Source organism: Podarcis erhardii, assembly GCF_964252035.2.
Source record: "Podarcis erhardii genome assembly, chromosome: 12".
In the NCBI taxonomy this organism is placed as follows: domain Eukaryota; kingdom Metazoa; phylum Chordata; class Lepidosauria; order Squamata; family Lacertidae; genus Podarcis; species Podarcis erhardii.
Genome location: NC_138513.1, coordinates 50,378,816 through 50,402,179, shown reverse-complemented (window position 1 = coordinate 50,402,179; position 23,364 = coordinate 50,378,816). Strand labels below are relative to the sequence as shown.

Here is a 23,364-nt window from a genome sequence, read left to right as displayed (position 1 = left end):
CTTTTTCTTGTGGACAATTGGATTTCAAACAACAACCCGTGAGTAGAACGGAAATTAGACTTTTAAAGTTTTTTTAAATTGGTACGATCAGGGAAGGTCTAAACAGGAAGTCCACCTCCCCTTTCTGTAAATATACTGAAGCAAACAATTTGTTAACTAAGGTCGTGGAGAGTCTTACGTAAAGGATTTAAATTCCACTGATTGAAACTACGATCAATATTTTCTTTTGGAAGCAGGGGAGCCTGCAGGAGAAGGTTAAAATTCGGGAATTGAAGCGCCACTTCCCTAAACCCGGGAGTGGTCTGCGAGAGCCCGTTGACGGTGAATAGAGAAATCTGACAGCTGTCAAGCTAGCTGTCAAGATACAAAAGAAGGACTTTGTTTCTACTGTCCATTTTTGTGTTTAAAAAGAAGGAAGGAATTGTTACAATTTTACGTTTAAAAAGAAGGAAGGAACTGTTACAATTTTACGTATGGGACCTTTGGGTCTGTGCTGGAAGGAGTGATAAAAGGAACTTGTGTCCCGCTAGAGGGAGCTTTGGGATATTGTCGTAAGGATGCAGCTGGGAAATTGCTTTTAAAGATAAAAGCTCTGAGAAACTAGTTTTTGACCTTGGACTGTTTAAGGATGGCGGTTGGGAAGGAAATCGAGTGTGAACTGAACAGGACATTTTATCTGTTGGGAAAGCTGCAAGACCAGATAAATGTTATGGCTACCAATGTTGTAATCTTGGGAACAAAAGTGGGCATTAGTAAAGAAGTTGACAAGAACTCGGCACAGGAACCTCTTCCAACTGACAAATTGAAGAATTTGAGAAGGAGAATTATGATGTGATTGAAGTGAAGAAAGGGGGAGCCGTAACCCTACAGAGGCAAATGGTGGATTATAATTCGAGGCCTTACATGATGGCAACCAGGAGGAGCCAGTTTTTGGAGATGGAAGCCTGGCTTGGTTTGGAAAATGAAAGATGGAAAGATCACCTTATGTGGAGATCAAATGACTTTTGGGATATAAATCTGAGCCAGGTGGAGGCTGGAGCTTTTGGGGCCTTTGGATTTGAAAGGAGTGTGAAACAAGATTTGAAACATCCTATAGGCCCTACTTTTAACTACGGAAGTCTGGCATACCTCTAAGAAGGAATATGACTACCGATGGGTTGGAGCTTCCCCGAGATCTGTTCTTGAACACCAAAGACTACCAAAAAGACTGGCAGAGGGGACATGAAAGAGATTTAAGAGCCTCGGACTTAAGATCTCCGGGTTGATGGTTTTCCGAGATTCATGGAACTATTGCTAGGGGCCGAAACCGGGGAGGGGAGTTGGTGAAAGAAAAGTGGGAATTTAAAATGTATATATTATAATTTTGTTTTTGTTTTTCCTTTTTCTTTTAATGAGAGATGGGAAAATCGTGGAATGGATTTTTATTTTTATTTTTTTACCCTAGGGGAAACATTTCAAGAATAAGTTCAGATATATAAGTTTTAATGAGAAATAAGATTAAATAAAGTAAAAGTGGATGGTTAATTGGTGAAAGAAAGAATGGAAAATCACAGTATAATAAGATAAGATATAAGGATAAAAATAAGGTGAAGGATTTGCTGAAATATCTATATGAATTAGAATACAAAGAGGGGAGGTGTGAGGAGGTCAAGGAGATAAGTTAAGAAAGGGAGTTATATTAAGGTTTAATTTGTTCTTTTGCTTTTTTTGTCTTTTGGATTGTATTTTTTTTTTCCTTTTTAGCTGTTTTTGCTTTTTTATTTTTTTATTTTTATTTTTCTCTTGGATATGTTTTGTTTTTATATATTGTGTTCTGCTTTGTAACCTTTTAGAACTTGAATAAATATTATTGGGAGGAAAAACAAAATATACACAATAATGCTGCAGCTTTTCTAGGTTTCTGGCTGTACAGTATATTAGCTAGAAATGGGTTGTAGGAGAATACCAAGTAGTGCAGGGAACTAACAATACAATCTTTTCTTGCAGGAAACCTGAAGATTTGCCTTCTGATTCTGAACCAGCCTTTCAACAAAGGTCATTTTCATCATCTGTGGAACAGAGGTAATAATAACTTTATGCATCTCTCCACTTGCTTATGCGCTGCCTGGCTTAAGGTACTGCCTGCCCAGCCATTTCCCATACAGCAGTTTCCCTTAGCAATATCACATGTTCAGGGTCTGGTGTGAATCCAGGACCTAGACCTCACTGAAGTGGGAAATCTCTTCTCCGGGATGTATTTTTTTTCAGGGTGTAGAAGGGGTTCACGTGATGGAATGGCTCTTCATTCAAAAGAAAGGATCTGCACAGATAACATGAGGAGCATGTCAGAAAGGAGGCTCGGCTAGAGCGCTTCTCCCCATCATCTGGTTTTCCATGGTGAGGAAAGCACTCAGTTGTGTGAACCTGCACTCTGAAGTGGTATCACTGTGACAAGAACTAGGCCAGAGAAATATTTCCCTTGTCGCCCTGTGTAGCAAGTGAGCTGATTATGCAAATTCGGCATTTCTTATTCCAGTGGGTTCTTTATGGACTGATAAGTTACAAATGCACTTATGTGATAAAAAGATTCTCAGGAGCTTTTGATTGCTAGTTTTGTAATAAACAATAGTGGATCAATGTTCCATTTATAATTTAGGGAATATGTGTTTCTGAAAGGTCACCAGCAAACTCTGCTGGTTTAATTACAATAGAAAAGAGAGCTTGTAATCTTTATCATCAGCACTAGAAGCTGGTTCCTCCCCCAATTCCCTGTTGGAGATCTGTATGATTTGAATAAGCAATGTAGAGCTCAGAGTCTTTGAAGATATATAAGTCATGGGATGCTTGAAGCTATTTCCTCTTTCCATGTGAAAATCAATGCTTGGTAGGAATTCTTGCCTTCAAGAATTCTTACAATATTTCAGAGCTGAGCCCAGAACCTATTTCTAGCAGTCGTTTATTGAGTTTCCAATATCAGGACAAAATTGAGAGTGGGGCACAGCAGGATTTTCAGTGAGATTAAAAAAGAAGTTGGCTTGTTGCGAGATCCGTTTATCAGAGCTGTTACAGGCTGCAGACACTGCATTTACTTAAGAAGATGCCCTGTGGAACTTAGTGGGGCTTACTTTTGAGTAAATGTGTATGATCAGGAAGCATCCCATTCAAATTTTGCCTTAGCCATGAACTCACTAGGTCAGGGTTGGCTCCATTGAGATCTGCGGCTGAGAACCTGCCCTGGCTCCTTATATTCCTCTATTACAGAAGCCTGGCCCTCTGAGCTGGGCAGCTGGTTTTCCCTGTCACAGACTCCTTCAGAAGGTGGTGGACTCTCCTTCCTTGGGGGTTTTCAAGCAGAGGTTGGGTGGCCATCTGTCATGGATGCTTGAGCTGAGATTCCTGCATTGCAGGGGGTTGGACTAGATGAGCCTCAGGGTCCCTTCCAACTCTGTGATTCCATGATTCTTTGCATATTGAAGAATATGAGTAATATAATGCATAACTTGGCCCTGAATGAACAAGGGATTGCAGCTCAAGACAATTCAGAAGCACAATGTTTTTTGTTTGTTATTACATTTCTATCCCACTTTCCTCCAAGGAGCTCTAAGGACACATGGGGTTTTCACTCTTCCCACGTTATTCTCACAACAGCACGGAGGTGAATCCCCTGGTGAGCTTCCTGGCTAAGGGGCTTTGGCCTCCCAGTTTCTAGTACAACACGTGATGACTCTCTTGTTAATTAGCCTCTGTTGCATTTTAATGTGGTGTTGAGGGTATAGTTAGCTCTTATTATCAGATTTTTCTGGGGGTTTGATAGGCATTTTGTAGAGTTCTCTGAAAGTGGCTGTGGTGGTGAGTTGAAAAACAAGGGACATCAATTAGATCCCAAAGAGGCTGTAATAAGTGACATGTCATCTCCATCATATGCTAACCATGGTTATGTCTGCACTTGGCCTGTTTGAGTCATATTACACACAGCAGTCTAAGGACAGGATGTTTGTTTAATTAGTCTTCTGTATTATTTTAAAATGAGGAAAAATGAATAATTAATCATTCCCTTTCTGGTGTTTTGAAGTGCTGACCCCTGCTGATCCTTAGTTCATCGTAACAATTGCAGCAGAGAATTGCTTTGAAGTGTTTGAGAAAGGGGCTAATGAATGATTGTAAGTAGAATTTTTAAAAAAGGAAGACCATTGCAGTACTTTTTATGCTAAAGTCGGACACACATCCTATGAAGGACTTGCATTGTTAAAAATGCTTTTGCTGTATGGAAGTGTTTGATAGTTATTCTGTATTCTGCTGCCTCCAAGTTTTATTGAAGATATTTGGAACATTCCGCTGAAGTGACTGCTGTTGGAGGGATATTGAGAGGCATCCGTACAAAAACTTGAGACAAATAGAGAATAGAGAAAAATCAACATACCAACAACAACAATACTCTTCATCTGAGGATCACAGGGTGGTTTACAATATAAAAACACGAAAATACATAACATGTTGTTGTTTAGTCGTTTAGTGACCCCCTGGACCAGAGCACGCCAGGCACTCCTGTCTTCCACTGCCTCCCGCAGTTTGGTCAAACTCATGCTGGTAGCTTCAAGAACACTGTCCAACCATCTCGTCCTCTGTCGTCCCCTTCTCCTTGTGCCCTCCATCTTTCCCAACATCAGGGTCCTTTCCAGGGAGTCTTTTCTTCTCAGGAGGTGGCCAAAGTACTGGAGCCTCAGCTTCACGATCTGTCCTTCCAGTGAGCGCTCAGGGCTGATGTCCTTACGAATGGAGAGAAATGGGTAGGTTTGATCTTCTTAATACATAACATAGAAACAAACAAATTTAGAAGGCCATAGATCGGGGTGCTCACCCTTTTTCAGCTGTGGCCCCCTGCTGAAAAAGTTTGCTGACCCCTGCTCAAAAGTTTAAAATCTATATCAAGGACATCAAGGGGGGAATGGAACATCAGAGAAGTGTTCATGATGCAGATGCTTCTAGACCCAAAAGCAACCCCATTTGGAGTGCATTGCAGTGATACACAATACTGAGGTTACCAACGCATGACTTGCAGTGGGGAAGTGATCCCTGCGCAGGAGCGGCTGCAGCTGACATACCAGCTGAAGCTGAGGAAAGGTGCTCCTGTGCTTCAAGGGACAACAGTAGTTCATGGAGCACCACCAAACTATGTACAGTGGTACCTCAGGTTACAGACGCTTCAGGTTGCAGACGCCGCTGACCCAGAAATAGTACCTTGGGTTAAGAACTTTGCTTCAGGTTGAGAACAGAAATCGTGCAGCAGCGGCGCAGCGGCAGCAGCAGGAGGCCCCATTAGCTAAAGTGGTGCTTCAGGTTAAGAACAGTTTCAGGTTAAGAACGGACCTCTGGAACTAATTAAGTACTTAACGTGAGGTACCACTCTACCTGCCCCTCTGAGGGAGGGCACTCCCATCCAGGACCGGCAACTAGCCTGCCTCCCAGAGCTGAGAACCACTCACCCACTTAGAGGCAGATTTGCAAACTTTGGATTGAGCTAACCATAGTTGGCAAAAATGCTGATGCTAACAGTTGAGGTGGACAAAGGCCCACTGCTATCTATTTTACTTTTGCTAATTCTAATTCTTTAATTGCATCTTGAAGCACTTTGTTTCCATAGCCAAAATGTCTGGCGGGTCTTCTGCAGTCGCTGGAACCTATGTGAGATAGACTGCATACTCTCAGGTGTTCATTTATTCCTGACCTTGAGAAAAGCACAAAATACCTGCATTTATACCACCACAGCTTGTTGTATAGTGGTTTTATCTGTATCTTTAATAGCTTTTTTGATCATGGATTGCTATTTTATGGCTTTTTTCCTATGCTGTCAACACCAGACTTTTAAGAGGTTTGATTGTTTTATAGCTTTGGTTCTAATAAATGAAGAACTTAATCACGGAATGTTTAAGTAGGCCATAATAGCTGCTACTTTATTGAGCTTATTGATTGATGTAGAACCTTTAGTTTCTGTGCTGCCTCAAGGAAACCTCTCATTAGAGGCTTCTTTTTGTTTCTTTTTTACTCAAGACAGCTGACCACTGCATGTGGAAAGCCTGGTTGCACCAGACACAGTTCCTCTGGTGCTGCTGAACTGGAAAAGGAAGGTGGGACTTTCCCCTTCCTGCTTGGTTCAGCTGCTGACAGGAACACCCATAGGCAATGTAAGGTGTATTTTCGAGTATTCCAATAATATACCAAAGACTTAGCAAAGTAATAGACATGGGAGGAGGGGGAAAGAGCAATGAATGATGAGTCCAACAAAGGGGACGCCCTAGGGAAGGTTGCAGCTTGTGAAGAGAGCTTAGCCATGAGTCTGATTTGGACAACACGCCTAGCTCAGCACGGCGTGGCAGCAGAATGGACCAGGGAAGAGCAAAGGACCCCACATTTGCACAGTCTCACTAAGTCAAGGTTTGGTTTTGCATGCTGGACAAGCCAAGCCAGTGAGGTGAGTAGGGATGCACAGGGATTTCGTACTGGAGCCGGCATGCCAGCTGACAAGTGTGAGAGAGTCTCAGACGCATCCCAATTTCCGTAATTGGGATAGTATGAATGCACAGGAGAATAAAAGAAGCTGAACCATTGTGAGAAAGCGTAGTTCTATTCCTAAGACCTGACCAAAGTTTGGGTGGTGCTGGGGAGGCAGTAACAGCTGGGTTCTCCCACAGTTGCGGCAAGGAACCCACCCATTTTTCTGGGAGTGGTCAAGAAATAATACTCCCCTGCCACCCTTTTAAGTTTAAGAGAATTAAGTGTGCCTGCAAATTCAGTCTGGAAAAATGTGATCCAGGTATCAGAAGTTTGAAAAATACTGATCTAGACTTTGGTATGCTAATGTCTTCAGCCCCGTTGACCTTTTCCTTGGATAGCGGAGAGCAAAAACGGCTCGGCAGGAGACATTAAATAGCTTTTTTTGGTAGTGACTTTTGTAGCCGATTCCCTCATCCCACTTTCTTCTTGAAAAACTCCAGCTTTCCAAATCTCTTTAATTTTATTGTTTTCTCTTTACCTTTGTAGAACTGAAAGAGTGAGGCTTTGCCTGTATTTTATCCAGCACTTTTATAGTACCCTGACACTCCTAGCGTTCACCTTCTGAAATCTTTCCTAGCAGAGGGAGGGGGCAGGAGCTAGAGCTGGATAAAGTGTTGAACTGCATTTGGCAATTTGGCTGACACAGTTCATCATCTCAAACATGTTCATTGCAAATCCCGCTCTCCCCACTCTGGTAATTTAAATTACAACGCATAATTAACTTGAGGAATTCACTACCACAGAAACGAGGAGATGGCAAATAATTTAGATGGTTTTAAAAAAAGGATTAGACAAGTTCATGGACGAGAGGTCTATCAACAGCTATTAGCCATAATAGCTAATTGGAACTTCCATGCATGCTCGGTGGCCACAAAACTGATTTACTTTTGAGGAAAGAAAGTGAAAGTTGGGTGAAAAGAGGAATGGAATGGAGCATCCTTGATGAGAGTATGGAACAGCAACGCTCCACATTGCAACACTTCGTTGCAGGTCCCACTTGTATACTTCTGAATACCTAACCTTGGGGGCATAAAGCATAGTATGACCTTCATGCCTACTTACAAACTTCTCTAGAGACATCTGACTTGAGACTCTTGGAAATAGAATATTTGACTAGCTGAACCTTTGTTTGATTCAGTTAGGCAGGTCTTCTCTTCTTATGCGAATATAGTATGTTTTCTTTGGTGTTGTGTTGTATTGTGTGGTGTTGTCAAAGTTTACAAAAATGACCTATCTTTCTACATCCTTAAATCACAGTTCATATGTTGCACCTGCAGTTTTGTTACCATTGTCAAGCTACTACTCTTTAGTTGACTTGCATATACAGATGTTCTGATCACGTGAGAAACTTTGACTAACTGACTTAATCTCATGCAAACATGTAGAACCGCAACATAAAATCATAGAATTGTCAAGTTGGAAGGGACCCTGAGGGTCATCTAGTCCAACCCCTTGCAATGCAGGAATCTCAACTAAAGCATCCATGATAGATGAACATCCAACCTCTGCTTAAACACACACACACACACACACCCCCCACGGAAAGAGAGCTCACCTCCTCCTGCAGGACTCTATTTCACTCCTGAACGACTCCTACTCTCAGAAAGTTCTCTCTGATATTTAGTTGGAATTTCATTTCTTGCAACTTGAAATCATTGATTCGTGTCCTACCCTCCATAGCAGGAGAAAACAAGCTTGTTCCCTCTTCCGTGTGACAGCTTTCAGATATCTGAAAAGGGTATCATATCTCCTCTCAGCCTTTTTTTTCCCCAGGCTAAACATACCCAGCTCCTTCAACTGTTCCTCATAAGGCTTAATTTCCAGACCCTTGATTATTGTGGTCACCCTCCTCTGCACACATTCCATCTTGTGAACATCCTTCTTAAATTGTGGTGCCCAGAATTGGACACAGTATTCCAACTGTTGTCTGACTAAGGCAGAATAGAGTGGTACTTTTACTGCCCTTGATCTGGACACTATGCTTCCGTTGATAAAGCCTAGAATTGCATTAGCTTTTTTTGATGCAGCATCACACTGTTGACCCATGCTCCTCTTGTGGTCTACTAAGACCCCGAGATCCTTTTCACATGTAGCACTGGTAAGCCAGCTGTTCCCCATCTTATATTTGTGCAGCTGATTCTTCCTGCCTGAGTGCAGAACCTTATATTTGTCCATACTGAAATTCATTTTGTTAGATTTGACCCAGTTCTCCAATCTGATTCATCTTGAATCCTGATTCAAGGCTTACCTGTGTAAATTGAACATAACAGTATCTTATTGATCCAGCATGGGACTAACTATTTGGGTGGCAGTAGAGAGCTTTATAGTGACAACTATCCTACAATATACAGTTACAAACTGGGCCCCAAGTTAGTCTTCAGTTGAGCCTAGTGTGGAGCCAAGTCGGTGCTGAGTAGATATGTCAGCGTGGCAGAAAAGCTTCTTTCCACAAGATCTAAAGTATCCTTTGTTCACCACATGACAGTCACTTGCTTACAAAAGAAGGTGAGATAAGCAGCCCTTGTATGTGCTTTCCATTTGGCATGGAAGTAGTAACAACGGGAGTTTCTGCCTTTTCCAGATCTTCTGGGGTTGCCTGTGATATTTCAGTTAACTGTATTTCACACTATGGTTCCTGCTGTCTCCATTAACTTGGCACTTTGCAGCAGGCATATTCATCCTTCCAGCAAAACATTTGTATGATAAAGTACCCAACTATAAAAGTATTTTGTGGGGGGAGTGATATTTAACTTTTTGGAAAGTACAACAGAGCCTGTCCATCTAAATATTGTCTGTCAGGAGAAAGAACTTGAAAATGTTTCACACATTGGAAGTTATTTCCTGGAAGTTGTTTATAAAAATAAAAATCCATTTTAAAAGAATTAAAATTTAAATCAAACATACTTTTCAGTTGGAAAAAGGCAGAGTTATCTGGTAAAATACCCCTTTGTTTGTTATCTTGACATGACTTGGCTTTAGAAGATGGAACATTAGAGCACTTAAAAATGAGCTGACAGTTTTGCATTTCCCTTTATGAAGTGCAACTCCTCAAATATGTACAGAGAGAAAAAATGGAACTTTCTTAAATTTGGACAGATTCTCAGGCACAAACTACACGTTCCCCCTCTGCTTCTCCCAGGCAAATTGAAGCTGGGAGGGAGCAATTTATAGCCAAGAAGCCTTGGGAGGAAAGTGCTGATGTCTTCCCTTGCCCAGCTTCTCACCACCTGCCCTTCAGCCATAACACAGTCCAAACCTGCATTTTCATTGCATGTACAGGGCTCCAACCTGTAGCCAAGAGAAAGGCCGTGTGGAGAGGGCAAGCTGCAAGAAGAAGCCAGCAAAGAGATGAAGGGTGGTGTGCTCATCGCCTTCTCAGAGTTTATCCCTACCAGTTCCATTTAACACAGAAGAAACAGCAGCCAGTTTTCAAAGATAAAAGCCTGGGATAGAACTTGTAGTTCCACCTCTAAAGGCATCATTTCCCAGGATTCAGATGGGACAGGCTGGCATGTTTTTGGTGTAGGCATTCCAGCTTTGGGGCACAGGGATTTCATTAGATTTTCCACAGCCAGAAGTCAGAGATTCTGAGGACTAAACCTCATGCTGGGAATTCACCTAATAAGAAACTACTAGGTCAAAGGTAAAGATGGTTATGCCCAGTCAAAGGCGACTATGGGGTTGTGGCATTCATCTTGTTTTCAGGCCTAGGGAGCTGGCGTTTGTCCACAGGCAGCTTTCTGGGTCATGTGGCCAGCAGGACTAGACCACTTCTGGCACAATGGAACACTGTGACGGAAACCAGAGTGCATGGAAATGCCGTTTACCTTCCCGCTGGAGCTGTACCTATTTATCTACTTGCACTTTGACATGCTTTTGAACTGCTAGGTTGGCAGGAGCTGGGACAGAGCAATCGGATTCAAACCGGAGGCCTTCTGATCAGCAAGCCCAAGATGCTCAGTGGTTTAGACCACAGTGCCACCCGCTCCCTAATAAACTTGCCTTTACCTTAATAAACTACTATGGACTTTGGAACTGAGTCACAGAGTTCTTTTCCGTTCTGGGGTTCTAGAGCTTGTTGCCTGTTAACTGAATAAAGTTCAGCATGAAGATCCCAGTTTAGCTGCTTGCATTTATTTCAGGACAATAAACTAACCATAGCATCCCACCTTTCTCACTTCTGTCTGCCTTTCTCACTCATGAATCTACAACTTTTGCAAGTTGTGAACCCTCAATATTTGCATGTGAACTTTCCCCCTTCCTGTTTTGTTTCCCACAGTTCTGCTGGACTCCTACAGCACAAGCCTCAGTACTCCATATAGGGCAAAAATTCTACCTATCTTTATCTCTATGTTATGATGAACTGTATTAAACTCATGGCAAAGGCAATGTGGCCTATGTTTTTGCCTTATGTTGAACTAAACACCTTTACCATTCTGTAATGTTGCATATTTAATACTCAGTGTTGATTATGTAATATATTTAATATTTAATATATTTAATATTTCTCCCTGTATCATAAATATGTAAGAATGACATGACACAACTCCCACTGGTGGATTTATAATATCTCATCACAATCCTGAATTTGCATGATAGGGAAGCAAAAGTCAAGGCATGTTGCACCAACGGCAGTGACTATAGCATGAGAGCTAGAAGGGAGAGCTACTGAGAGGGAAGTACAGTGGTGCCTCGCAAGACGAAATTAATTCGTTCCGCAAGTCTCTTCATCTTGCGAGTTTTTCGTCTTGCGATGCACGGTTTTCCATAGGAATGCATTGAAAATCAATTAATGCGTTCCTATGGAAACCGCCTTCCCCCGACCTCTTCTGGCGGGCGGCATTTTAAAATCGCCCGGGACAGTGGAGGACTTCTCCGCTGTCCGGGCGATTTAAAAGCCCCTGGGAAGGCAAGCAGGGGGGACAAAGACTTTTGCCCCCGCCTGCCTTCAGAAGAGGTCCAGGACAGGCTTTGCGGACCTCTCCGCAAGCAGCGGGAGCGCTCCTTGCGGAGAGTTGCCAGCGCGCCCAGGCTTCGCGGCCCCGCCGCCCGGCTTCGGGACATCGTTCCGATGCCAGGCGGCGGGGGGAGGCTTTCTCGCCCCGCCGCCCGGCATCGGGACGATGCCCCGAAGCCGGGCGGCGGGGGGAGGCTTTCCCACCCCGAAGCCGGGCGGCGGGGGGAGGCTTTCCCGCCCCGAAGCCGGGCGGCGGGGGGAGACTTTCCCGCCCTGCCGCTCGGCTTCGGGACATCGTTCCGATGCCGGGCGGCGGGGGGAGGCGTTCCCGCCTCGCCGCCCGGCATCGGGGCATCCTTCCGAAGCCCGGCGGCGGGAGGAGGTGTCCCCGCCCCGCCGCCAGGCTTCGGAGGAGGTCCGAGGACAGCGGGGAAGACGAGCTGCACTTCCCCACTGTCCCGGAGATTTCCCTATGGGCTGTCGTCTTGCGAAGCAAGCCCATAGGGAAATTCGTCTTGCGAAGCGCCTCCAAAACGGAAAACCCTTTCGTCTAGCGGATTTTCCGTCTTGCGAGGCGTTTGTCTTGCGGGGCACCACTGTAGTGGTAATTTTAAACAGCAGAAGTTTGAGTAAAGCATGGTTGGAGGGAAACCAAGAAGAAAAGGCCAGTTTAAAACTGCAATAAAAGTTTGAGTCAACAGGGACAGTAACTTTAGTGTTAATCAGTTGCCTCCAGTAAAGATTCCCAGAGTCAATTCCCAACTCTGAGAACCCATGTGAAAGGTATGGGTTCATATGTATGGGAACATATAAGCAGATTTGGTAACAGAAGGTGCTGTGCTTCCCCCCCCCCCCAAATACCACCCACAGACCAGCATAGTGATCCTTCTGGAATTTGTCCATGGAAGCAACTTTCCAGTCAAAATTATTTGATTTCACTGTTTTTATTTGTTTAAGGTATTGACCAAAGTCCCAAAAGTGCATTAAAGAATGAAGTTTAAATCTTTCATCAAAGGGTCTTATGAATTTGTATGAAGTTGGTGTATAAAGGAACCCACATTTGTGGATTGGTAGATAAAATAATTCATTTCAAGAAGATATAAGCATCTTCATAAATCTAATATGCAAAATGCTTATATACATTTTCATGCAGTATACAAGTGTTGGAATCTGTTTTGATTCATAAACCGAAAACTGATGCAGCGCTACCATCATGCTAAGATACAAGTGTCTCTAAAGAGAACTGTAGATTTCTTACTGATATGGGTCACTGAGCACTATATAAGTTTATGTTTATGCTTCAACAAAGTTTATGGATATTTGGGGGGCAATTAGAGGCCACCTGCTTGTTGCACTGGTGTGTGAACCTGTACAGCTGTCTATTCTTCATGAAGCACAGTTTGTTAAGCCAGAAATCAGGAATGGCCGCTTACCCGGTACAGAGGTGAGCAGCAGTTGCGACCTGGTGGGGCGCTTCCCCCTCCTTCAGAAGCCACGCCATGTGCCTGCCTGGTTCCCACCAATCTGTGGCAGCCTGGGGGGGGGGCGGGACAGTCATGGCGGACTTGCCCTGGAGCAGGCTTCACTCTGATCTGCTCCAAGAGAACAAAAAGGAGCCAGTGCTGCTCTCAGCCCCAGAGCATCACCCACCCAGCCCACCCTCTTGTTTTCTTGCAGACTAACATTTTCTTTCCAGGCCCTCGGACATTGCTATGGCCATACAATGGTTGCTGTCTTCAGGGCTGGGAAGGAATTTCCCCTGCTCTGCAGGTTTAGCCTTCCTCATAGCAATTGTCACAACTTTGGCGGTTTAGGCTTTGGGAGGAATCCTTTAGTCTAACATCTGAAGAAGGGGTGGTGTGGTGACTCACCTGCTTCCTGCAGCAGTGACAACAGGGTCATGAGGGGAGTCTCTGTCCTCAAGCACACAGTGGAGGGGCCATAGAGCTCCCCGCACTGATGCAGTGAGGGACCAGCTGTGTTTTGCATCAGTCCCATCTTCCCTAACTGACCCTGACATGCCTCAGACCCTCAGCAGGGGGCTGAGAGGGATACGCTCCCAATGCCAAGGCTTACCTGCATCTGAATTCAATAAAGTTGTGGCCAATTTAACCCCAAATATATGTTGTTGTGCCTTGTAGTTCTATAAATCATTTAATGTGTCAGCACAAATAGAAGTTATTAATATTGCAGTTGTTGTATAAGGGATTATTATTATGACAGGAATGTAATTGAGACTAATAAAATTTTGGAATGCAGAAATAAAGAAAATCTTTCCTGCCTGGTTACTCAGAGATCATGGATAACCGAGCATGCATATGCAAGCCTGGCTTTCCGTGCAACTCTTTCATAGATGACACCAGAATTGCCTTCTGATCCAGCCTCCCCTCAAGTCATGGATTGTTTGTGAATGAAATGCTTCCCAGGGCACACACTTCCATGTTTCAGTCTATTAACCAGAGGATACTTTGAATGAGTTAAATAACCTCTTTGCTTATAGTCTCTCTTAATTTGGTTCAACTCCCCTGCTGGGATAGCTCAGTAGACTGTAAGACTCATAATCTCTTGTGGGTTTGAGCCCTACTTTGAGCAAAAAGATTCACACATTGCAGGGGGTTGGACTAGATGATCCTTGGGGTCCCTTCCAACTGTACAATTCTATGATACAATGTTATTCAAGACAATCATACTCTGTAAACATACCAAGTTGGTGGACTCCCAACATCCAATACACCAAAGTATGTAAGTAAGCAAACCAAGGATGAAAAAACAAGCAACCCAGTTGATTTTCTAAAGAGGAGATCCACGCACACAGACACATTTTTCAGAATACATTTTTCAAAGGAGCAACATTCTAAGAGTGCTTTTTCTATCTCTGGGGTTTCCTCTGCCAGAATCCTGTAAACTCCATGCAGTGAATAGAATTTATTTGAAGCCTAGTAGCAAAGGGCATTTGCTGAGTATTTTTTAAAAGACCATTGTGAGTTTCTGATTTTGTTTTGTGCCTTTGTAAAGTAGGACAAATGATTCTTTCTATCAAAATTGTCAATAACTAGCCTGGGACTGTTAGAAAGCAGTTGTGCTAAGAACCCCCAAAAGTCCCTGGACACCTCAAAAGCCCTTTTAGAGAGGCATCACCACAAATTCTGCTCAAGACTTTTGTAAGTCTTTTAAAAAGAAATTGAAAAGTAAGACCTTTCTAACTAAAATGAAGGCAGAGGAAGGTAGATCAGGTTTGGTACAGCCAAATTTCTATTAATATAGGACTCTTTTGACAAAAAAGAGAGTAAACAATAGGCCACTTTACACAGCACATTTTCACTGTAGGCCTAAATTAAGTGTATATCTAAAAATGTTAGCTGTCAATGAAATAAAGATGAGTTGCCCCTTGTATGGGACAGCTGCATATTCCTGCATATTCCCTTCCAGCTCTTCAATTCTATTAGTATATGCCTGACACAGAAGTCAGCCTGTGTCTCAGCTGAACCACTTCAGGCTGCAAGAGCACAGAACACATTCTTATACATAGAAAACCAGTAGTTCAGTGTTCCTTTTCTTTCAGGTTGGAACCCTTCTCTCTGGTATCTATGTTTCTAAGTGCAAGGATTTTAAATATTTTTAGATTTTATTTGCTCTTTTGGAGACTTAGGCTGAGCAACAAGGGCTGGGCTTGCACATTCTCATTCTTCATGGTGCTGTGGGCAGAATTGTGCGCCTTCATCTGCAGTGGGTAATGCAAGTAAAGGATGCACTAGAAACCTCATGTTCAAAAATACATCCTCTTGTGCAACGTGCATTATAACGGCTTCTGCACGTCTTTATTGAAGAAAATCAATATGTAGGAGCTTATGCCACTGTTTGTCGACTATGTCCGAGGTGCTAAAACCTTTTATTTTGACCATACCTATACAAGACTGCTCTTCTAGTAATCCATTTTTTAATTGCTATAATTTCCTATCAGAATACTTAATTTGTTGTCTGATTGGCTGATGAAATACTTAACAATGTTGCGTGTCTCTTTACATGGCCTTGAGGAAGATAAAGTATATGAAAACAAAATACAAAAGCTAGTTCTCCTTTTCAGAAGATGAGTGAAAAGCAGCTATTTTCACCAAAAAATTAATGAGCACCATCTAAGAGAGTTAAAAGAGCTTAGTTTTGACTGGATTGCGTCTAGGATTTTTTGGTTGTAAGAAACCCAGGCTCATGCTAGGAAATGGCTTCTTTTTCCTTCTACTTCCTAAGAAAGCAACGTATTTGGCAAAGGAGTATGGGAGAAGGGCAGGTTCTCTTGAAAATAAAAGGCCATTTCAGATATCCTTGGCTAAGAAAAGAATCTGGAAAATGGTTATGTGAATTGTTGAGAGGGTGAATGAAAGAAAAGGCTTGTAAATTGTAATTCAATAAAAATTCAGAAAGCTTCTCTTGCAAAGTCGCTTTAATGCTGGCACTCTTATTAATAATACTTAATTACTCTCTTTGGCATTTACACACTGATTTTTGTTCTGCTTCCTTGATTTCATTAGTGCTTATTTGCCATAATTAAAACCCTTTGCAGAGAATTATAAGGGAAGCGAATGCAAAAGATAATATAAATGCATCTAATAATGTAGGCTTTCAACTTCTATTTTCCAGTACACAGGATTGCTTTGTTATTGTGTCATGTAGATGGCGTTAGTATACTACACTGAAGATACCGCTCATTTGTGGGACCACGTTTAATGAACGTGCTTTCACAAAAATTGCAATTCAGATCAGAGAGTATGAGCAGGAACACCTGAGGGGGGGGGAAAGCTTGACCTAGTTCTACAAGCAAGAATCAATGGGGTGGGAGGTTGCGTGTGTGTGTGTGTGTGTGTGTGTGTGAGAGAGAGAGAGAGAGAGAGAGAGAGAGAGAGAGATTTAATGGGGATATGAAGCCTGGAGTATTGAATCTCATATTCGATAATGCTTTATGTCAGATGAAATATAGGTTAAAACTTCGACATAGTGGGAAGATCTGAGCTCCACCCCTTTCTTTGTGTGTTTGTGTTCTTTTCTTATTACTTCATCACTTAACATGGTTGGCTATTTTGTCTTTAAGACAGCAGAACTCTTTTTTCAATTTCTATATTGATAAAATTCAGCATTATAGCTAAGCAATACTTAAGGGGGTGGAAGTTCCTTTTCTTTTTATCAGACTGTGCCTGATGTGTAAGAGATCTGTGATCTACGGAAACGTATTTCAACAGCCCTATAGATTTAATGTAAAATATATTTGAGGTGCTGTAGAGTAGAGTGGCTCTATTCAAGTTCTCAGGTTTTCATTCTCCTCAAAACTGATGCATTTTTTTTAATTCATTATTCCAAGGGCACATAATGTAGCCACTATTCTGAAGCAAAGTAGGTTTAGGACTGGGAAGTCAATGCAGGCCACATCGCGTTCCATCAGGAAAGAAAGGTGGGATTAGTATATGAAAATAGGTAAAATAAAAACAAGCCACCCAGTTCTGTTGTGGTTGTGCCTGCTGTGGATCCAGTTCTCTGGAACACCAGACCAAAAATGGGTAGCACACTTCTTGAGCACTAATTGTATCAGGGGCTGCTAACTTCTTTTCCTGGCCAAACCTCCCATGCACTGCAATCTAGGGGTGGACATGGCCAAAATGGGTGCACTGAGTCTGGCACACATATCCCCACAGCACATGCATCCTCCACACACATACAGCACATGCACATCACAGGTGCAAACCACACCCCACACATTCCTGTTACCTGCTTCCGATTCATACCATTGAAGGTAGCAGTGTGCAATAAGCCGGCAGGACACTGAGGAAGGAGAAGAGAGAGGATCCCAGTGAGGAGGGTAGCCGCAACTGGGACATACTGGGACAAGCTGGAGATGGGGAAGGCGGGTGGGGGACTTAGGAGGTACTCATGGGACATCAGGGGATGTTGCAGGGGCAGCTGACAGTTCAGAGGAGCCAGGGGAGGGGGGACATCACCAGAACCAGAGATGTCCCCATCTATGTGGGCATGGTGGGCTCTGAGGTGCTGGGAACAGTGGAAAGTGCACTCCAGGAGGCTGAGGCAGGCAAGGGAACACAGCCCAGATCGCTAGTGGACCCAGTGGGGATCATGGGGCTCTTGAGGTCTGGGAGGAGGTGGTGGCCACTCAGATGGATTTGGCTCAGGGCAGGTGAGGATCCCATGCGTTGTCAAGTGGAGAGCCACAGATGGTCAGCTGGAGCAAACTCAGGTGCATCAGTCAGTATGCTTTTGATTATGCTTTTAGCATTGGTGTTCTGTAATGTGTTTTTAGCATTGTAAACCGCCCTGGAGTCATCGTCTTCTTCTTCTTCTTCTCATTATTTACAGGTGAAACTCGGAAAATTAGAATATCATGGAAAAGTTCTTTTATTTCAGTAATTCCACTTAAAAGGTGAAACTAATATATGAGATAGACTCATGACATGCAAAGCAAGATATGTCAAGCCTTTATTTGTTACAATTGTGATGATCATGGCATACAGCTGATGAAAACCCCAAATTAACAATCTCAGAAAATTAGAATATTAAATGAAATCAGCAAAACAAGGACTGCAAATAGAGAAATATTGGACCTCTGAGAAGTAGAAGCATGCACATGTACTCAGTGCCCCTTTTGCATCAATTACTGCCTCAATGCGGTGTGGCATGGATGCTATCAGCCTGTGGCACTGCTGAGGTGTTATGGAAGACCAGGATGCTTCAATAGCAGCCTTCAGCTCTTCTGCATTGCTCGGCCTCATGTCTCTCATCTGTCTCTTGGCAATGCCCCATAGATTCTCTATGGGGTTCAGGTCAGGCGAGATTTTTGGCCAATCAAGCACAGTAATCCCATGGGCATTGAACCAGGTTTTGGTACTTTTGGCAGTGTGGGCAGGTGACAAAGTCCTGCTGGAAAATGAAGTCGGCATCCCCATAAAGCTCGTCTGTGGAAGGAAGCATGAAGTGCTCCAAAATTTCCTGGTAGACGGCTGTGTTGACTCTGGACTTAATGAAGCACAGTGGACCAACACCAGCTGATGACATGGCTCCCCAAATCACAGACTGTGAAAACTTCACACTGGACTTCAAGCATCTGGCATTGTGTGCCTCCCCATTCTTCCTCCAGACTCTGGGCCCTTGGTTTCCAATAATAATAATAATAATAATAATAATAATAATAATAATAATAATAATAATTTATTATTTATACCCCGCCCATCTGGCTGGGCCTCCCCAGCCACTCTGGGCGGCTTCCATAGAAACCAAAAATACAGTAAAAATACAGCAAAAGCTGCTCTCATCAGAAAAGAGATTTGGGGAGCCATGTCTTTACTTTTGTGGTTTTTACTTACCTATTGTTTTCATTTATTATACAAAGAAAGTTTATGGAGTCTCTTGGGTATTCTCACATATAGTAACTACAGAAATAATCAGACATGCATACATCTGTGCATCCAGTTGCAGATGATGCCTCTTTCAGTAGTATGAGCAGATGTTGTTTCTGCAATGGGATGATCTAGCTTCTGTAAGAGTTTGGTCCCCAATAGTGCTCCTCACACAAACACCAACAGAAAGTAAATTGGATAGAGACATACAATCCGGTTTTAAGATAATTGTCCAGGCCAGCTCAGTTGTAGTTGTAAATTGAATCTATCAGATTTCTACAGCACATCTAATTTAGATTAATGGAAATGTGAATAATGAAAGAATATGTAATTCAACATTTAGCGCAATACTATTTTTTCTCTAAAATAACAATTGATCCACAATTATTCTTAAGTTATTAAAATAAGTTTGTGTCCAAACACACTAGTTCCTGACATGTTGTAAATGGATACCATTTATAAATTAATTTATTGTAATTGACAGTGTATTTCTTTGTGTAGCTAATTTTATTAACCTAGAATTATAATGATAAAGTTGGAAATAAAGTTGGGTGGGGAGAAAAAGCTGGTAGCTCTAGTTGGAAGGCAGCACCAGGAAAAGGGAATGCATTGGTAGTCCTCAGCAAAATGAAATGAAAGTTCACAGAAGGGTTTCCAAGGTGTTTCTTAGTGAGCAGAATCCACGAGGCTGCCTCACCTCACAGCTTTTCAGAGTTGTGCATTAATCACTTAATAAGGCGTGTTCCGTAGTGCTTTAGCAAACCACTCTGAGACATTGACAGTTCCTGATTAAGTATATTTTAGTAGTGAGCAAGCTACATCAGTCGCTAGGTTGCAGCAGGTGTTCCAGCTCACAGAACCCCTGATGGATTGTGGGTAGGGGCTGCCTTGGGTCTAACTGGGAACAAAAGCTGGAATATTGTAAGGGGCAGCAGGGCCTTGCAGGGGACCAGCGGAGGCTGGCAGGGTTGTGGCAAACACAGGCTGTGTCCAATTTACCCTTTATTCCAGCTCCAGTGTGCTCCCACTCCTGGTGTTCAAAGCTGAGTACACACGGTGTTAGCCACAGTCTATATGTATTCCATAGTTTCTTGAAAAATGCTCCTGTTTCCTTCAAAATGAGCTTCTGTCCAATTTGAAAAGTTGCTCTGTTGTTAAGCCGATGTGCGTACATCTGAGGCAGCCGTTGAGCATGTGAAGATAACAGCTTCATGGAACAGGATTGGGGGGGGCAGCATCGCAGGCATGGAAGAACAAATCTTGCAGTGCACATGGGGTGAAGACATCCACTCTCTGGTTTGTACATTAATGTAGAAATGCAGCTTGAAACATACTGTGGTGGGGGGAGATTTCCTCACTGCATTTTAAACCAGTAGCTCAGTCAGTAGAGCAGGAGACCTTTAATCTCAGGGTTTGAGCTCCATGTTGGCGCTGCAGGGGGTTTGATCCTCATGTTCCTTTTCACATCTACAATTATATGATTCTGTTAATCTGTACGTAGTCTCAACGATGCTGGCATCCCATTGGTATCTTGTATTTTTGCTTCAAATGAATTTTACATTTCTGTGAACCTTTTAAGCCTGGGAGGCTTAAAATGTTTTAATAATAAAACTGAAAAAAATAAGTGCAAGTAGTGTAGCTATATAGTGTTCTGTTAATTAGAACCAATTAAACCAAATAAAATCCCAGTTTTGCATTTTTATCTAAGTATGTGAAAGCATTTTATGCACTTTATCTAAAATGCTTGGAAACTCTTTTGTTCTAGTGGCATAAGACAATTTGAACCGCCTGCGTCCTCACAGAGCCTTAGAAGTAAAATAACAGAATCCACTGTAATAATAACTGTGAACCAAAGAAAGAAAAACAGGAAAATCAGTAGCTCATCTATACAAGCCCATTCTTCTGTATCAGTAAAACATTAGTAATTCAACAGGCCCATCATTTGGAGTCCACCTGCAGCTGTGAAGGCTTCGCTTTGTAGACTGAAAAGGAAAGACAGTGGAGAGCAACTTAAGGTCTGGCCAGAGTGCCCTTTGTGGTGCCTTCACGCAACACATGCCCTGAGAGGAGCTGGTGAAGTAGATTTTGTTGGGCTTTCTCGTGTTCTGTTATTTAGGAGTGGTGAAAGTGACATTTGCTCAGAGCTTTTCGTCTCTCAAATTTATGTTAGTGTTATATTTATTACGGTTATCAATGTGTACAAATGTTTAGTTTTGTACCATTGTATTGGATATTGTGTAATTGAATGGCTGCTTTCTTTCTTTATTGTTTTAACCAAAGGCAAATCTTCTTTCCCCGCCTCCTGCTCTTGTCCTAACAATAAATGTCATTAATCCTTTATTTGTTATCTCTTTTGGAACAGCATGTTCAGAAAGCATATCCACTTGTTGATACACATCCATCTTGAAATTCATGTACTGTATACAATATCTTTATGGGCTTTGTACCATTCTATAAATACTTTCTGCATGGATTCCCATCATATCTTCCTTTATCTCCATCTTTGTTATAGTCCTTCTTAATGGCTATAGCTGATTGATGTCAAAGTTCGCCGTCTTTTCATTATCTTTATGCAGATATTCCGTAAATGCTTTTCTACAATATTTTCTCTTCCCTTGCTGTGTTTCTCCCTTCCTGGTTAGAAGTAGACTGTCTTCAGAAAGTGTTTTAATGTGAATTTTGTACAGTATTTTCAGAAAAAGGAAATCCAAGACACACTGGGGCAATGTTGTGTTTATGGAGGATTTTTTGTGGAGCCATTTTAAATAGTCTTGTTACGTCCACACACACACACAAATAAATAGTTCACTTGCCTCCATATACTAGTTTTGGTATATAGAGGGGGGAGGGGGACCTGGCATCTCCCAGTATTTTTGGAGATGATGTAAATAGGAGGGGGCCAAATCTACCCGCTCTTGCACTTCGATCCAGAGACATCTGTCTCTAGATTTGCAGCTGCTTCCTTCCTGTAGTTTCTTGCTCTTTAGCAGGTTTCTGGAGCACCACCTCAGTTTCCTGTGCATCAATGAAGCTGTGGCCCCCAGTTCAGGTCTCTTTTGTCATTTGTATTGTTTTGTCCCTCCCCCTCAAGATCTAGTTTGAAGTTCTCCTGATCAGATTCTCAAGACTCTTGGCAAACACATTCTTGCCAACTGCTGTGAGGTGCAGCCCATCTCTCGCCAGAAGTCCTGCCTCAAGGAAGCAGAGGCCATGATCCAAGAAGCTAAATCCTTCCTGATGACGACACCTGCGCAGCCAGTGGTTTATCTCTCTCTTCTTGGGCCGTGATCTTCAACAGGAAGGAGGGTTGAAAAGACTACCTGTGCCCCAAGTCTCTTCAGCTCCCTGTCGTGTCTCATAGTCCCTTGCTATGTGTGGCAGTATTATTTGTACCCTCATGAATCAAAGAAGGGGTGGTCAGTGGGCTTTATAAGACTTGGCAACTTCTCCGTCGCTTTGTGAATCTTTGCACCCAGAAGACCTCATACCTCCAGGGACATCCTGTTCCCCCCCCCAACACTGCTGCCTCTGTTCCCCTCAGTAGGGACTCCCCTACCACCACCCCTCATCTCCTCCTCCTCCTCTGGGGAGTAGCAGGAATCATTCAATGGGCTGTGCCTTCCAAGGATGCTTTGAGTGTTCTGATGTCTGCTTCTATTTTTCTGAAGTCTTCCCCTCTTGTTTATTGGAGCTTATTTTGATATTGTTGGGATAAGTTACAAAGGCCTGAAACTTCTCTAGGCTGCAATTCTCTTTCTCTAATGTCATCTCTACTGAAGGTAAGAAGTATGTTATTATATCAGTTTGTTATTTCTTTTCAGGGTGAATCATGTTGATAGGTGTGTGAGTGATCAGGGGCAGAGGCAAAATTACTGCAAGCTGGTTTCTTTATAAAATTTGGTAATAACTTTCAGTCCTTCTATTTTAGATAAAGTAATAGCACACACACATACACAAACAGTATGTATGTTTACCTTTCTAAAAATTTCCTGCCCAAAGTTTGTCTGTATTTCCTTAGGCTTGGTGTTTCTGCTTTTCGAATAATTCAGAGATGTATAATTGTTACTAGAAATCAGTGGCTCCTTGCTTTGGGTGTGTTGTTTTTTGGTTGAAATGACTAGAAAATATTTTTTACAATCATAGAATCATAGAGTTGGAAGAGACCACAAGGGCCATCGAGTCCAACCCCCTGCCAAGCAGGAAACACCATCAGAGCACTCCTGACATATGGTTGTCAAGCCTCTGCTTAAAGACCTCCAAAGAAGGAGACTCCACCACACTCCTCGGCAGCAAATTCCACTGTCGAACAGCTCTTACTGTCAGGAAGTTCTTCCTAATGTTTAGGTGGAATCTTTTTTCTTGTAGTTTGGAACCATTGCTCCGTGTCCGCTTCTCTGGAGCAGCAGAAAACAACCTTTCTCCCTCCTCTATGTGACATCCTTTTATATATTTGAACATGGCTATCATATCACCCCTTAACCT

General features: G+C 42.7%; 1 protein-coding gene across 5 annotated transcripts in view; it reads left to right on the top strand.

The window, feature by feature from the left end:
* Nucleotides 1–23,364, top strand: part of TPK1 (thiamin pyrophosphokinase 1) — a 234,000-nt gene that overhangs the window by 35,779 nt on the left and 174,857 nt on the right. For 4 of the 5 annotated variants that reach the window (XR_014161499.1, XM_081881808.1, XM_081881805.1 and 1 more), the window contains exon 3: nt 1,987–2,061. The exons of the other annotated variant lie outside the window; for it this stretch is intronic. Coding sequence is in view for 3 of the 4 variants with exons in the window: in XM_081881808.1 (XP_081737934.1) it covers nt 1,987–2,061 (75 nt within the window). In the remaining variant the exon portion in view is untranslated. The remainder of the gene's footprint in view (nt 1–1,986; nt 2,062–23,364) is intronic. 5 annotated transcript variants of the gene reach the window in all.